Source organism: Brassica napus, chromosome A2 (genome assembly GCF_020379485.1).
Source record: "Brassica napus cultivar Da-Ae chromosome A2, Da-Ae, whole genome shotgun sequence".
NCBI lineage: Eukaryota > Viridiplantae > Streptophyta > Magnoliopsida > Brassicales > Brassicaceae > Brassica > Brassica napus.
The window spans coordinates 11032544-11049350 of record NC_063435.1 but is presented as its reverse complement, the minus strand read 5'-3'; the positions used below and the strand labels follow the sequence as shown (position 1 = coordinate 11049350).

Here is a 16807-nt window from a genome sequence, read left to right as displayed (position 1 = left end):
TAGTTACAAAAAAAGAATTAAAAAAATATATTTTTAACGTTGTCAACAAAACACTAAACCCTAAATCCTAATCCCTAAACCCTAAATCCTAAACCCTTGGGTAAACCGTAAACCCTTGGGTAAACCGTAAACCTTAAACCCTTGGGTAAACCCTAAACTCTTGGGTAAACTCTAAACCCTTGGGTAATCTTAAACTCTAAATAAAAAACACTAAAACCCTAAACCCTTGAATGTTTTAGTATATAATGATTTTGATTTAGAGTTTAGGATTTATCTTAGAGTTAAGGGTTTATCCAAGAGTTTAGGATTTATGATTAAGGGTTTAGGGATTAGGATTTAGGGTTTAGGGTTTAGGGTTTAATGTTATGCTGACGACGTGAAATATTTTTTTTGTAATTACTACTTTTTTTTATCTTTTAATTTTAAAAAGATAATATAATTTGACAATATTTTGTTTTCTTTTTTAAAAGATATCGAATATAAAATTAAACAATTTTATTGGTTGATGAACCTAGAGATTCACTCTAGGGGGTGGACCTAAGAATAAGTCCACTTTTAATTCGAGAGAACTATTAGACCATATGATATTTTTAAGAAGTTTGATCAAAATATACATTTTTAATTCGAGGGAACTATTAAAGATCATATGATATTTAGTGACAAAACTAGTAACAATAAATGGAAATAAATTTATGTTAACCTATATATTTTTTATTATTATGAATTTTAATTTTTTAAAAATAATAATCGAGCTTTTAAATATTATTAGTATCGGAGTGGTCACATTCACTGTCTAAGCCGGCCCGGCTTATGACGTACGAGACACTGACGATATAATATATGTTGAATTCTGAAGACACATGCTTTCGTCAGGGTGTTTTCTTTTAATTAACTCTATATACTTTAGTCGACAAGCCGAAACGTAAATAAATGCCTATAAAGCCAGAAAACATATTAATTAAGTGTTAGTGATGTTTTAACTTTTAAGAAGCATATTGATCGTGTCGTATTATCGGACCTGTCAGTTGTCACTACTGGGTTTATAGGTAGCCGTACGTGCATATTCAAGTCTTTGTTAACATATAAATATAACCATTAACACCAAATTAGTTGGTGTTGTCTTGTGATGACTAGTGACTTATAGACCATTTTTATGGGGAATTTTTGAGTGAGTGTTTCATTAATCAAAAAGAAGAAATATTAAAAAGTAGTAGAGAAGGAGAGAACAATTTCTTAAATGAGAAAATATAAAACTTATGAGAAGTTATAGAAAAATTTATCCTTTTATTACTGACATATTTTAAGAGAATTTATAATTTAATCCTATCCAAATTATTATAACATACTGCTAAATTTACGAAAGAGATTTTCATTAGTTTTTCAACAATGAAAATGTTTTTATTAAGCATATTTCTGTAGTGTTGTGTTGCAGATTTTATTCAAAAATTTAAAGCAACATAAGTTTGATGTTAAATAAAAAATTTGATTAGACGAATAAGCAAGATCCTTTATTAATATATTGGAACTATTTTATCAATTATTTTAAAATTGTGCTAACATAACTAAAAAGCTATACAATTTTTTTGGAAACAAATATTGATAACGATAGTTTCTTTAATAATATGATATTTTGACTAAAACCTTAAATTATTAATTGGATACACACCATTATTTTAGTAGGAAAACAATAACATTTGAAAGTAAGTGATTGTCTTCTAGCAGTTGAATCAAGATGGTATATATATATTTCTAAAACAGGTTGGTGAAAATTTTGATCAATATATATGTCTGAACCATAGCCTGAATCCCACTAGCTATAGATCTCCATTGTTAGATTTTCATTTTCCCATTGTAGATGCTTTAAGCAGCAAAAACAGATGTATGAATTTATTCGCTTGCAAACCTTGGACGATGGATTCTATAATTTTTTGCACTTAATCATTCATATTCACCCTAATAACAGAATTAGTTTTATTTCCTTCTTACTCTATATACTGAGTATCACACATTTATATAATTGATTTTGTTTTTATAAATTAATTGAACGAAAATTATTTTTGTCTTTTTTGAAATCATAGATTCGTTTTTGAAAACCAACATCTCGTAAAATGAGAAAAAGTTTTAGTCAGACATTTTTATGGTAACCCAACTTGTGACATTGATATAAATTGTGTTTTTTCAAAAAAAGACATTGATATAAATTATTACTAATATTAATATTAAAATAAACTTAGTATTTAGAATAAATCATATTAATATCATTAATTAGATTAAAAATGACTGTTGACAAATAGAATTAAATCAATGTTATTTTTTGGTAATATAATTTATGATTTTAATATGATATAAATACTTAATTTATTTTAAATTTAATATTAATAATAATTTCTATCAGTGTCACAAATTGAGTAACCAAAAATGTCTAACTAAAATAACTTTTCTCATTTTACAAGACATTATTTTTCAAAAACAAATTTATGATTTCAGAAAAGACATAAGTAGTTTTTCTTCAATTAATTTATAAAAAATCCATTACATAAATGTTTGATACTCATTATATAGAGTAAGAATGGAAGAAAATTAAATTATGTTATTAGGCTGAATATGAATGATTAAGTACAAAAAATGTAGAATCCATCGTCCAAGGTTCCAAGCGAATAAATTCATTCATAGTTAACACCCATTGTTTTTTTTATGTTTGAACACACTATATTTTTTCACTTTGGTATTTATAGCAGTTTTGTATGAATCGAATGTTAGTTTTGCATGTTGAAATATCTTAAATATGGTAGTTGTTTAAGGAAGTAGAGGTTGGAAAGGTTGCATCCCTCTTAAACAATTTTCAAGATATTTCTATATATTTTGTGTTAAAAAAATATATCTCTATATTTTTCAAAAACAAAATGGTGTTAATGTTATTTCTATTGTATTTAAATATGTTATTTTTTCTATATAATAGAGAGATGTTACAAATAATTTAACTATAGATCTTTTTTTTTCCAATAATTAGAGATCTTTAGTATTCAGTTTTATACTTTTCACACCAAACAAGACAATTTGCACAATTCCATTATTATCCTCTATCACTAATAGACGTGAAGAAAAAATGAGTCTTATTTGTTAGAGCAGCATTATTGGGATTTTTAAAAGGGAGTTTCTTTAAAAAAAAACAATGTGTGAACTCCACTAAACCATAAAAACCAGTTCCCAAAGTCATGAATTAAGGACCGATTGTGGTGGTTTTTTGTACTGTTTGCGGGTTCACCGACATGTGGCAGCCAGCGATTGGTGCGCTATTTAATTTTTTTTTAATCAGATAAAATTTTTTTTAAGAAACCCTTAAGTGGGTTTCAGGGATAATGATGCTCTTACTCCCTCCGTTCATAGATTTTTTAGTATTTTCACACATATTAAAAAACACATTAAACTACCATAATAAATGTATCGTTTTCTGTAATTTTCAATTCTCAATAACTTTTAACCAATAGTAATTTAATAAAGTCAATTAATTTTTGTTTACAATTTTTTCATAAAAAACACAAAAAATTACATCTGTGTGAAAAAAATAAATTTTCTAAAAAATATATCACTAAGGAACGGAAGGAGTAATTAAAAAGCATAATATAAAGGGTAAATAAAGTCAATGCTACTATATTTTATCTAATTTTCTGCAAAACGTCATGTAAAGTGGAACTAAAAACAGTTTCAAAACGTCATATATATAAAAGCGGAGAGAGTAAGTTTTTTTATCTGCCTCTAACTACATATTATTCTTAGTCTTTCATAAGCTATTTATAATTTTGTAATTATATTATGCATTAGAATACCTTTTGGCTACATACTCATGCAATTGTATGACCGTTGATTTGCATGATATAAAGCTGATTGTCTCACCCATGATTTTAACCTTGTACCGTGCGGGTAGAGCGTTTCTCATTCACCCAATTTAGTCTTCAATCATGGCATAACCAGGTTGTAAATTACATGAGAGCATGCTGCATCTATATTCATCGCAGTTGACAATGTCTTGTTGATGGTTATGATTTTATATGAAATCATAACACAGACATAAACTAACATTAAATTCATGGTGATACGTTTTCTGTTATATTACTTCAATGAAATTAATAATTAATGCTAGCTTAAATGTTTTCAAATATAGTAGTAAAATAGCGTTAAATATGTAACGTAGATTTGTTAATATTATTAATTTATTTAATAGGTAACATTTCATCATCCTATCTTTCTGTTTTTGTTTTATATTGTTTACAAGTGTAGTACATATAAAAGTTTGAGTGTGATCCTTATCAAAGATAGCACAAAAACCCAACAACTAAAACACAATGGAAATTGCAATATTATTTTAATTAGTATGCTAAATTTAAAATAATATCTTATAAACAATAAAAAATAAAATAAAATTCACCTATAAAAGAGGATAGTAATATAATATTAATAATCATGGCAATGCAATTGGTTTCTCATACCTTTCACCCCTTAGTTCACTCAGGCACCCCATCATTTTTGGTTTTCTTTATTCTCTACCGGCACAAGATCAACATAAAAACAGCAGATATCAATATTTGTTTTCTTAGTACATTGTCCATTATTTTGTCCGACTCTATTTTTACTTTAATAGCATTTATAGTATCTAATCTACTACACCATATTGCATCTATTAGCATATTTTCTTGCTGTTCATTTGAGTAAATTATCTCCTTAGATGGTACAAGTATTATAATCTTTGACGTTTAAATACATGCATGGCTTTCTCTATACACGAATTTTCAAAATTGTATTTCAATTTCAACCAACAAAAAAATACTATGATGCAAGGGAAATGATTAAAATGAATGGTCAGATGAGACCATTAAACTAAGACAACAAAGGAATATCTAAACCTGTAATTATATTTTGAAGGCTCATTTTTTTCTTAAAGTACGTTCATATTATGTATATGTTTTTTGGTATTAATTTGGAGGTACTCCAGACCTATGGAAAAATCCAGACTAAACAGAAGGAATAGCTCACGGCTAGATTCTCTCTTCATGTATTTAATATAACGGGCCTAAAGCAAAGATTCATATCTATGTGAGTGTCGAAAACAATGTGACTAAGTTTTGCGTAAAAATCAAACCTGAAACATGTTGGTGTTCTAAACTCGTTCATTTATCACCAATTTTTTCTTGAGTTCACCAGCCAATAATAGTTTACCACTTCATATTCAGTTTTTAAAAAAAGAAACAAAATAATAATAATAATTTTCCAAGTCATATTATATTTTCAAAATAAAAATACTAATAGCTGCCAAAAGAAAGGAAATATTTTTAACAATGTTAACTCGACAACAAAATACTTAACTCTAAATCTTAAACCTTTGGGTAAACTTTAAATTTTTAAGTAAACTCTAAACCCTTGGGTAAAACCCTGAAGATTTGGGTAAATTTTAAACTTTTGGGTAAATTCTAAACCCTAGGGTTTAGGATCTAGGGTTTAGAGTTTTGCTGACAACATTTAGGGCGTTTAGTGTGTAGAATTTACCTAATGGTTTAGCATTTATCCAAGGGTTTAAAGTTTAATGTTTATGTTTTAGAGTTTAGTGTTTTGCTGACGGCGTTAATATTTTTTTTTAATTCGTTTTTTTTTTTGCAGTTACTACTATTTTTTATTTATTATATTTAAGAATAATAATATACTTAAATTCTTATTATTGTGTTTCCTTTTAAAAAAAAAAACTGAATATGAGATGACAAACTATTAATGGTTGGTGAACCTATGTTCACTTTAAAGAATGAACCCAAAAAAACATCTTTACCACCAGACCATAAGGTCCCATGCATATTTTGTATATGTTTTTTAATTTTCAATGTTATTTTAAAATTTTAATAATAATATGCAACGGAAAAAGGTCAGTATTCACTCAATGTTTATTTGAGAATTTGTTTCTGTAAATTAATACTAGCAAATTCAGGAAATATATACGCCAAAATCAAATGCAGGTTAGGCTCTAGAAAACCTTAAATTAGTTTATTTAAATAGATTTCCAAATAATGTATAACTCAGTTCATCTCATAAATATATATACTAGATGATTTTCCCGTGCTCATGTACGAATATAATATATATAAAATAAATATATAATAAAAATAAATTAATAGTCTATTTTCATTTTTAGATCATTTGTTTTTTTTCTCAGTCCCTCCAACTTTTAAAGTTTATCATCTAGAACTGCTGCTCTTTCTTCTATCTTGATGCTTGTTGTTGGCTTAAGTGCTTCATGTTGCTATCTTTATAAAACGTTGTTTCACTGTATGATCCATTGATCATAGATTGTATCCGTTCTTTTAATTTTAATTAAAAATCATTTTAAAGAAATTCAATCATTTTATAATTTATATTAATAATATTATCTTGTTTTAATAGACATCTGATTTTGGATACATAGCATCTAGCCGGTTTGGTTATCACTTGGATATATTAAATTGCATCAATTTCTTCGAATTCAACCATTATATTTTTTCTAAATATATTAAAAATTATTTGTTATTTACATTTAAATTGGATTTCTCTTACATATGTAAATATATTTTATTACAATTATGGTATAATATAATATATATTATTTTGAAAATCAAATTGGAAAATTAAACAAAAATGTTAATTGATTCAAAATTACACAAATGAATATGAAGATAATATTTTGAAATCTCATGCATATAGTTTACAAATGAAATAAATTGTAACAATTTGTTCATATTTTATATTTATTTGTTAATGTGTTTTTTAGTTAGATCTTTGATTTTGGATATAAAATTTTTGATTGGTCCAATTACTAATTTTGTGGGTATATATAGTGACATATATTTTTCAAATTGAAGTATAGTTATTTTAATTCCTGTTAAGCCAAATTGAATTTGATTTTATTTATCGGATTAGTTTAGTTTTTCATCTTTGATACTAATAATATTTTTGGATTTTTTTAGATTAATTAATATATGTTGATTTTCCAAAATATATTAAAAATAAAACAGTGATAAGTATAAAAATAACATATAAAATTTTGAAAGCGTTAATTTACAATAATAAAAATAATTTATCAATTTTAAGTAATTTTATATCTTAGATTTTTAAGTAATTAAAAAACTGACTTTTCAAATAATATTATATATATATATATAATTCTTGTAAGAAAAAGAGACTTATGATATTTGGGACAACAAAATGATATATTACTATTAAGTGTATAATAATCGAATCAATCATCAAAAACTATATAATATAATTGGCCAGACAGTTTTTCATTTAACTAAAAATTGTTTAAAAATGTCAAAGCATATTAGAATAGACAAATCTTAAATGTTTTTAAAATGATGATATTTTTCTTGGAACTCTTTCTCCTCTATTTATTGCAGTTTTCCTCCTTTCACTTTCAGGAGACAAACGAACTGATCATTATTTCATCCGTTTTTCTTCTCTTTCCCTTACCTTTCTAGCTTTTCTGTTTCAGCTTAAAGCTCGCAACACTATCAGAGTTCTGTTTCACAGTTTCAGAACAATGGAGGAACAAAACCAACCAGACGATTTCTCTTCCCATAAACATCCAACTTTTCCTCAAGTCATAGAAGAGCTAAAAGAGCTCTGGGCTATGGTTTTACCGATCACAGCAATGAACTGTCTAGTCTACGTACGCGCCGTCGTTTCCGTCCTCTTCCTCGGCCGTCTCGGTAGCCTCGAGCTAGCCGGAGGAGCTCTCTCAATCGGTTTCACCAACATCACAGGCTACTCAGTCCTCGTAGGACTCGCCTCGGGACTCGAGCCAGTATGCAGCCAAGCCTTTGGTAGCAAAAACTGGGAGCTCCTCTCGCTCTCTCTCCACCGTATGGTCATGATCCTCTTGTTCGCCTCCGTGCCCATCGGCCTGTTATGGATCAACCTCGGGCCCATCATGCTATTCTTGGGCCAAGACCCGGAGATAACCGCTACGGCCGCAGAGTACTGCCTCTACGCGCTTCCTGATCTTTTGACTAATACTCTGCTTCAGCCGTTACGGGTTTATCTAAGGTCACAGCGGGTGACGAAACCGATGATGTGGTGCACGTTAGCTGCTGTGACGTTCCACGTGCCGTTGAACTACTGGCTTGTGATGGTGAAGCGATGGGGTGTTCCTGGTGTGGCTACTGCTTCAGTTGTGACGAATTTGATTATGGTTATGCTTCTTGTGGGTTATGTTTCACTAAGTGGGAAGATGCAAAAGAGTCAGGGTGTTAGTGGGTCTATGGTGGCTACGGTGGCGGCTCAGTCCTCGGTTGTGGAGTTGGTTGGTGGGTTGGGACCGTTGATGAGAGTGGCGGTTCCGAGTTGTTTGGGGATATGTTTGGAGTGGTGGTGGTATGAGATTGTGATTGTGATGGGTGGTTATTTGGAGAATCCTAAGCTTGCTGTGGCTGCTACTGGGATTTTGATTCAGACAACAAGTCTTATGTATACTGTTCCTATGGCTTTAGCTGGATGCGTGTCTGCTCGGGTACGTGTTTGTCTTTATCACTCCACTGTGAAAAAATATTGCATCACCTTCCATTAACCTCATCGAAACCCACTTGTCCTTCTCTGTTTCCTTTGAACGTGACAAAAGGTTGAGTTCAATAACCAACTTGTATGATTTGATTTCTTTTGGGTTTCATTAATATTCTCACAGGTTGGAAACGAGCTAGGTGCAGGTAGACCATACAAGGCGAGACTAGCGGCAAACGTGGCTCTAGCTTGCGCATTTGTAATAGGAGCATCCAATGTGGCTTGGACCGTGGTTCTAAAAGAGCGTTGGGCAGGACTTTTCACTGGCTACGAGCCACTCAAGGTGCTGGTTGCTTCGGTTATGCCAATTGTTGGGCTTTGCGAGCTAGGGAACTGCCCTCAAACTACGGGTTGCGGGATTCTAAGAGGGACAGGCCGGCCAACGGTTGGGGCACATGTGAATCTTGGGTCGTTTTATTTTGTTGGGACGCCTGTTGCTGTTGGACTAGCGTTTTGGTTGAAGGTTGGGTTTAGTGGATTGTGGTTTGGGTTGCTTTCGGCCCAGGCGGCTTGTGCAGTTTCAATATTGTATGCAGTTTTGGCAAGGACAGATTGGGAAGGAGAAGCAATGAGGGCTATGAGGATGACGAGTTTGGAGATGAGGAAAGTTGGAAAGGACGAAGAATCATCGTCGTTGTTGGATGATCGCAATAGGAGTGATGAGAAGTTGGGTGGTGTCTTGTAATAAATCGGATCAGTTGTGGGGTAAAGCAAAGACTTTAGAGACTTATTGTTGTTTTCGACTTGTTTATCTTTTGTGTTTTTTAAGTGCATTTGCTAATTGGAATCTTTCCTGGAAATTAAATCATTTTTAAAACGTTGAATTCTGATTAATAATACTGTTTTAAAAAGGAATATTGGATATGGCATTTTGCCAGAAATGGTGAAAAGGAGAATATAATTAAAGCTTGAATTAAACATTTTTGGTCATTTATAGCAAAAAAAAAACTTTTTTGGTCATACTAAGCCAAACACCATTGGATGCATGCATATAGTCCTTTATCTTACTTTTAGTGATAAAAACATTTATGTAAATATTAGTTGTGTAATTATGGATTAACAAATGATGATGAGAAATGATACCATGATTCAAAGCCTGGCACATATAAAGTTGTTCCCAAAAACTTTGGGACATACCATTGTCAATGTCATATTAGCCCAATACAAATGACTTCTTTTGTCGGATACATCAAGTCTCGACTGTGAATTTAGGAAACAATAAACATGTCAGCAACAAGAAATTCAGATTAGAAGCCTAGTGTTATCACCTATTTGTTTGTTTGTACAAAGGCTTTGAAATTGCAGTCTTTGCTAACAAAAGGATATGACTTGTGTTTGGAGGCACTGAGAAATCTTACATCACAGAAAATATTTTAAGAAAATATAAAAGGTTGGATTGTATCACAAGTTATAGACACCAAAGAACTTCTTCTTCTTCTTCGATCAGTCTTTGTCAGAGAAGGTAATCTTCTTACCGCAGAAGACTGCCTCCTCTTTCCTCAGCTCTGATTTGCTCGGCAAACCAAAGCCTTCTCGTCGAAGCTTGTCTTCATACCTGGAATAATATCAAAAACCATTGTCATATATACCCAAAAACTTCACAAATGTGGTTTTGATAATAAAAAGCAAAAAAGGTAAATAGTTAAATCTCTTACCAAAGCTTCTCCGCAAGGTCTGCAAGGTTGCACCTAATTAACAAAAGTTGATAACGTTAATCTTCTGGTTATGGCATAAAAACTATAGCATTAACTTTAGAGAAACAAATTTCCATATGGAAAATCGCTTTACTTGGGTCGGAAAAGGTATGGAGCTTTCTCGGCCACCTTGACATAAATAGCACAACCACTCTTCTCTTGCACAGCCTATAGTATAAAAGATTTAATCACTTTAATCGCAGTACCATTCTTCTCTCGTATATTTTTCATCTATGTATAAACTACTCCCCAAATGACTACTTCAATACTTTTCATCATTACTATAAATGACTCTCACCTTTTTTGCTTCCTCAGCAGAAGCAAACTCAACAAAGCCACAGCCCAGAGACTCACCCCTGTGGTCTACTATAAGTCGAACACGAACAACTTCTCCAACACGTTTGAAGATATTGATGCTGTAAAATAAAGGATAAAATATCAACTATCAAAAACTTGCTCCAAGAATAAAGACGAAATTAAAGGAGCTACTTACATATTTGACATGCTACAATTTTCTTTTTTCATAGAGACTGTGGCAAAAAAGACCGTCGTTTTCATCGAGTTAACATCCTGAGTTTAACAGCCAAGTGTGTTAGCACGACTCTAAAGAGAAAAGGAGGATTTGATGTGCATAATAACAAAAAGAAGAATCATCCCAGAGACGGTCATCTTTTGACTTTGTGGTTCTTCTGAGCCTGACATATTTAAGATGTACCTCAACAAAATCGGGAGTTTCTGCTACTGCATGTTCTTCTATCAGAAGGCTTTCTCGTTGTAGGTAGTCTTCATACCTGGAATATCAAAAACCCTTGTGATCTACACCAAAAACTTACCCCAATGATAACAGACTCAAGATGCAAAACAGTTTAATCTCTTACCAAACCTTGTGATCTACGCAATGCCTAATTAAAAAAAAAATTGCGTTAGTCTGCTTTAATGGTACCAAAACTGTAACAATAAGTTGCAACCAGTGTTACATAAACAAATCTCCATAACATGGAATACCAATTTACCTGGATAGTATAGTGTATGTAGCTTCCTCGACAAAATCAAGAAAAATATCTCTATCGTACAAATATTCGCCGTTCTTTTCGAGCGCCTACAAAAGAAAAAAATATAATTAGGAATCCGACTTGTATAATTCTCATCATAAGTTTACTCTAGTTTTCAATGACTACTAAAATAATTTTCATCATTACTAAAAAAAACTCTCACCTTCTCTGCTTCGTTAGCAGAAGCAAACTCAACAAAGCCAAGCCTTACATGCTTGATCTTGGGGTTTACAATAAGTCGAACATGAACAACTTGGCCAACATCTTTGAAAAAATTGATGCTATAAAAATGGAGGATAAAAAATATCAGTCATGAAAAAGATTTCACGAGAACAAAATTGGTAGTTTAAGGTGGTAACTTACATATCTGATATTTTAGTTTGTCCAGAGAAATGGGTAATACAGATCGTCTTATTTCTTACAGTGGCAACTGCCTGCATATAACAGGCAAAGTGTATCAGCACGACTCTCAGGAAAAAAAAAGACTTAAATTGCATATATAACAATAAAAAGCAGAGCCTCATCTAACGATTAATCCAAAAGTAAGAGATCTTTCGACTTTGTGTGCAACAATTGTTTTATTAAAGGCTAAGCGTGACATATTTTGAGGGTAATAAGAAGAGGTACCTCAGAAAAATTGGGAGTTTCATCACGTCTTTTCATCAAAAAGATCTTATGATCGTGCAAATATTCACCATTCTTATTTTCCAGTGCCTGCGGTATAAAAGATTTAATCAGCTATGGTACTTTCAAGTAACTACGTTTATACTTTTAACACTTGTTTCATAATTACTAGAAAAAAAACTGATCACCTTCTTAGCTTGGTTAGCAGAAGCAAACTCAACAAAGCCATAACCCACATGCTTACCCTCGTGGTTTACAATAAGTCGAACACTGACAACATCTCCAACATCTTCCAAGAAATTGATGCTGTAAAAGTGGATGGTAAAAATTCAGTCACGGAAAACTTGGGTCAGAGAAGGAAAGTGGAAACTTAAGGTGCTACGTACATATGTAATATTTTAGTTGTTTGCGGAGAGAGATTGGCAATAAAGAGAACGGTAGCTTCCTGAATTTAACAGGCAAGTGCGTTAGCAAGACTCTTAAGGAGAAAATGACTTAAAATTGCACAACAACAAAAAGTAGCAAAATAAGATGTATATTCGACTTGTGTCCAACAGTTGTGATATTATGAAGATACTAAGAAGAGGTACCTCCGAAAACTTGGGATTTTCTTGTATCCTAAGGCTTTCCTGCTGAAGATAGTCTTCTTGGTACCTGGAATACATCAAAGAACATTTGTGGATATCTCCAAAAAAGCTGCACCCAATGTGCTCGTCTAAAGAGGCAAATAGTAAAATCACTTACCAAACCTTGTGATCTATGCAATACCTAATTAAGAGAAACAATAGTGTTAATCACCAGTAATGGCATCAAAACTCTAGAAATCATAAATATTAATGAATATACTTGGGTGGAAGGCATAGAGCTCCCTTATGAGCCACATCCAGGAAAATCTTGCGTTTGTGCAAATATTCGTTCTTCTTCTTTTCCAGTGCCTAGAGCATATAAAGATTCAAATAACTATATGTATCATAAGTAAACACTAGTTCATCAGTAATATGAACTAGTCTCACCTTCTTTGCTTGGTTAGCAGAAGCAAATTCAACAAAGCCTTCGCCCACACACTTTCCCTTGTGGGTAGCTTGAAGTAGAACACGAACAACTTGTCCAACATCATTGAAGAAACGGATGCTGACGGATGAAATATATATATACACATCAGTATGAGAAACTCAACTAGTTCAAGTGAAGGGTGCTACTTACATATCTCTTATTTTAGTTTGGGGAGGGAGATGAGCAACAAAGAGCGTCTTTTTAAGTTCCTGAATTTAAAAGCAAGATGTGTTAGCATAAAAAAGTGGTAAAGGCCTTCTTCAATTGCATACAAGAAGAGGTCTCCTGTTAGCAATTGGAACAAGATTTTGAGATGACAAGAAGATGCTTAATTGAATTAAAATATACAACAAACATTAGAATATACTTACGGCAGCTTCCTCAGGACCTTCATCAAGTCCTTCCACTGAGATTAAATTAGCCTCATTCTCCAACAACTCGACCCTTCCTTTGATCTCATCAGAAAATCCTATCGCTGTCTCCTTCTCCTCCCTAATTCCCTTCAGAATAGGTTCGGTCTCCACTGTCACCTGGCCATAATAAAAACCAAGATGCTTAACTGAAGAACATAAAGCATAAATACAAAATATTCAAACTTACAGAAAATTGTACCGAATTAGCCTCATCAGACAACAACTCAACCCTTGCTTCGGTCTCCTTCTCCTCAAATTTTTCTTTATGTTTCTTCAGAACCAGTTCGGTTCCAAAACCATCTTCCGGCTTTCGCTTACCCAATAAATTAGCTTTCTGGCTACAACTGGCCATGGAGAAGATGTAATACAGTGAGGGTTTATTTACCGGGAAGAGTTGAGAGCAGAAATTAGTTTTAAATAACCCTAGGGAGAGCTTTATTTATAAAACAACATATCTTGTTTGGGCTGGGCTTTTATTGGTTGGGCTTTTTGTATTTTGTTCTCTAGCCGACATTATCTTAAGTAGTTTTAGTTATAAAAAGCTTAAGTAAATTTTGTTTGAATATGAGGTTCGGAGTCGAAACTGAAATCCTTTAATAAGATCTTGCGCGGAATAAACATTATATATATATAAATTGTTTTATATATTATATGTTTATAACATATTATGAAATAATAAATATATATTGAATAATTAAAAAGTCATTATCTACTACTTATATAATTAAATTGGTGCAAACATATAAATAAATTTTATAAATCGAAAAATATATTTTCTATTTGATATGATATATAATTAAATTTAAATGATAGTAACATATATATATGGTATATTTTAATATTAATATTTATTAGATGATGCTTTTTGCTTTTTTTTATCATTTGTATCTGTTATAGCAAAAAGTCTAAATTAGTGATAACAAAATTTTCATTGTGGGATTAATGGTTTAAGTAATTTATAATATTTTAAAAAATTAAGTTGTCAATATTTTTCAAATTTTTTATCAAAAAAATGTTCAAAGTAAATTTCAAAATTAAGATATTTATATATATTTTTATATGGCATATAGTTTAATTTAAAATGATACATATATTTATATATCTTTTATTTTTGATACTTATTAAATGAGACTTTCAACTTATATTATTTTTTAATTATTTGTACCATGTCATAACAAAAGTTTTAAATCATAGATCACAAAATTTGAATTTGAAACTTTTAACAGTTTTAGTAATTTATACTCGTTTTTAAAAATTCAAAATATAATATATAAATAATTTTTTAAATTTTTATTATATAGTTGCTATGATTGTTTAATTTATTTTAATAGCTTAAAATTAAACAAATATAATTATAATACACACTTATTTTATCAAATATTTATTATTCAAAATCATTAATTGTCATATATACTTTAACCACATTAGGAAATTCCGTAATCTTATTTAAGGAAATAATGAAGCACATTTAATAATGTATTTATTGTGGTTTAATAAAAAACTTATTATATATTTAGATGGACCAACATATTTCTCTAAGGATTCTAAGAATCATTTTAGTGATGACATGTGGCTACAAAAAAATGTTGCAATGCTTCTCAAATAATATATAGGGGATATCATTGTTTACGCTTAAAAAGTTAATCTCGATTGGAATGAACTGTATTTGGAATAAACTGTATTCGAATGAACTGTACTTCATTTTAGATAAGTATCAGTGTGTTAATGGCCACCTTATCGTCTGAGTTCTCTTCAAACGATTTTACATTCATCACTTGTTGTGCTATATTTTTCCGGCCGTTTAGTTTGTTCCTTTTTAGTTTCTATGTTAAATGACCTAATCTTGGTTTTTATTACAGGCATTACAAATCAACTACACCTAACTTGAGACAATAAGCAACAACAGACCATCTTAATATCTCTTAAGCTTATGATAACGTAAAGGGGTTAGGCGATAGAAGGCACGTGATAGTATTTTCCTTTGCACAAGCACTTGTAGACGACAGGACAAGCCTCGGACTCTGATGCCGAGCACTTGGAACTGACCACAACGAGCTTGCATGGTGTACATGATCCACATGCGTGCGAGCAGTCCGGTATGCTTGACCCACTTGCCACATCTACAACCTCGCAATAAAAATAAACAACAAAATAATCACTCGTCAACAAAGACTTAAGATACAGTATATAATTAATACTGCTGATCGTCTTTAATATTGAATTATGTTACTGCCAAATAATACTCACAATCCAGTCGGAAACTATTAATACTAACAAAGAGATGGAGAAGAAGAATCGCGACTAAAGATACCAATTTCATTTGAAAATTTTAGTTATGATTTGGGTTCTCATATAAAAACTCTTCTGAATGGTTGAATATGTTATGAAGAGATGAAGATAAATTAAGATATATAACGTGAGTGAGAGTAACATTTTTTAAATGAAATAGTGTTAGATTCACATGATTCATCCTTTTCTTTTCAAAAGGCTTTCACATTCTTTGATCCTTATCCATTAACCTGCTGAATCTTCTTAGACCATCTCCAATGTATTTTGTTATTTTCACCTCTAAAATAGAAGAACTCTATAATAGAAGTGAGATATGCTCCAATGTATTTTTCTATAATAGCAATCTTCAATTATAGAGTAAAAAATAGAGGAATGCTATTTCTTTCTCTATAAATAGAGGAAAATATAGAGATCTCTATTATAGAGAAAGAAATAGAGGTGGGTTGGATCAATTTTACCTCTAAATGCTATTATAGAGGTGAAAATAGCAATGGATTGGAGATGCTCTTATAACTGTTTGGTTCTTATTTCTAAATTCTTAGAGGAACCTTATCGGTTGATCTTGAATTTAGGTATCTCTGACCAAAAAATATTATTAGTTTAATCTATCTATTTTTATTTAAAGTTTAATTTTTGTTTTATTTGTTAAAGTTAATCCAATAGATGAAAGACATGTGGTGATATGGGTTTCTTATAAGTGTGTCAGAGCTTCTCGCATGCGATCTTGCCTCTCTTTTCTTTCATATTTTTGTATTTTTGATTTTTTTTTAGACTTATTCTTAGGTCCACTCCCTAGGGTGAACCTCTAGGTTCACCAACCAATAGGATTGTTTTATTTTATATTCGATATCTTTTAAAAAAGGAAACAAAATATTGTCAAATTATATTATGTTTTTAAAATTTAAAAGTAAAAAAAAAATAGTAATAATTACAAAAAAAATATTTTACGTCGTCAGCATAACATTAAACCCTAAACCCTAAATTCTAATCCCTAAACCCTTAATCCTAAACCCTAAACCCTTGGATAAACCCTAAACTCTAGGATAAATCCAAAACTCTAAATCAAAATCACTATACACTAAAACATTCAAGCGTTTAGGGTTTAGGGTTT

At 31.0% G+C, this 16807-nt stretch overlaps 3 protein-coding genes across 5 annotated transcripts; 1 reads left to right on the top strand and 2 right to left on the bottom strand.

The window, feature by feature from the left end:
• The first annotated feature begins 656 nt into the window (after positions 1-656).
• Positions 657-9646, top strand: LOC106411251 (protein DETOXIFICATION 54-like). The gene is made up of 2 exons (XM_048757162.1): positions 657-8524; positions 8696-9646. The coding sequence occupies exons 1-2, from the start codon at positions 7556-7558 to the stop codon at positions 9254-9256; spliced, it is 1530 nt and encodes a 509-aa protein (XP_048613119.1). The 5' UTR covers positions 657-7555; the 3' UTR covers positions 9257-9646.
• Positions 9647-9804: 158 nt separating this feature from the next.
• Positions 9805-14001, bottom strand: LOC106421516 (polyadenylate-binding protein, cytoplasmic and nuclear). Of its 2 annotated transcripts, none has more exons than XM_048757157.1 (20): positions 13595-14001; positions 13366-13524; positions 13145-13203; positions 12955-13072; positions 12788-12876; positions 12686-12709; positions 12532-12595; positions 12328-12386; positions 12130-12247; positions 11945-12031; positions 11681-11751; positions 11481-11598; positions 11279-11364; positions 11144-11167; positions 10981-11056; positions 10759-10835; positions 10564-10681; positions 10360-10433; positions 10227-10259; positions 9805-10126 (listed from the first exon to the last, which is right to left on the bottom strand). In XM_048757157.1, the coding sequence occupies exons 1-20, from the start codon at positions 13757-13759 to the stop codon at positions 10015-10017; spliced, it is 1731 nt and encodes a 576-aa protein (XP_048613114.1). In that variant the 5' UTR covers positions 13760-14001; the 3' UTR covers positions 9805-10014. The 2 variants fall into 2 exon arrangements, with proteins under 2 accessions (XP_048613114.1, XP_022564328.2); XM_022708607.2 differs by having other exon boundaries at positions 13607-14001.
• A 1085-nt stretch (positions 14002-15086) lies between these two features.
• LOC106421528 (EPIDERMAL PATTERNING FACTOR-like protein 7) lies at positions 15087-15923 on the bottom strand. Of its 2 annotated transcripts, none has more exons than XR_007323615.1 (2): positions 15655-15814; positions 15087-15534 (listed from the first exon to the last, which is right to left on the bottom strand). XR_007323615.1 is itself a non-coding variant. In XM_022708604.2 (2 exons), the coding sequence occupies exons 1-2, from the start codon at positions 15725-15727 to the stop codon at positions 15355-15357; spliced, it is 246 nt and encodes an 81-aa protein (XP_022564325.1). In that variant the 5' UTR covers positions 15728-15923; the 3' UTR covers positions 15087-15354. The 2 variants fall into 2 exon arrangements, 1 of the variants encoding a protein (XP_022564325.1); XM_022708604.2 differs by having other exon boundaries at positions 15087-15527; positions 15655-15923.
• Between the last annotated feature and the right edge of the window lie 884 nt (positions 15924-16807).

Coding starts and splice junctions, on each gene's coding strand:
- LOC106411251 (XM_048757162.1), top strand. CDS start 7,556: ATGGAGGAACAAAACCAACCAGACGATTTCTCTTCCCATAAACATCCA. Junction 8,525..8,695: donor CTGGATGCGTGTCTGCTCGG/GTACGTGTTTGT, acceptor ATATTCTCACAG/GTTGGAAACGAGCTAGGTGC.
- LOC106421516 (XM_048757157.1), bottom strand. CDS start 13,759: ATGGCCAGTTGTAGCCAGAAAGCTAATTTATTGGGTAAGCGAAAGCCG. Junction 11,365..11,480: donor CTGCTAACGAAGCAGAGAAG/GTGAGAGTTTTT, acceptor TTTCTTTTGTAG/GCGCTCGAAAAGAACGGCGA. Junction 11,057..11,143: donor TGCGTAGATCACAAGGTTTG/GTAAGAGATTAA, acceptor TTGATATTCCAG/GTATGAAGACTACCTACAAC.
- LOC106421528 (XM_022708604.2), bottom strand. CDS start 15,727: ATGAAATTGGTATCTTTAGTCGCGATTCTTCTTCTCCATCTCTTTGTT. Junction 15,528..15,654: donor TAATAGTTTCCGACTGGATT/GTGAGTATTATT, acceptor GCGAGGTTGTAG/ATGTGGCAAGTGGGTCAAGC.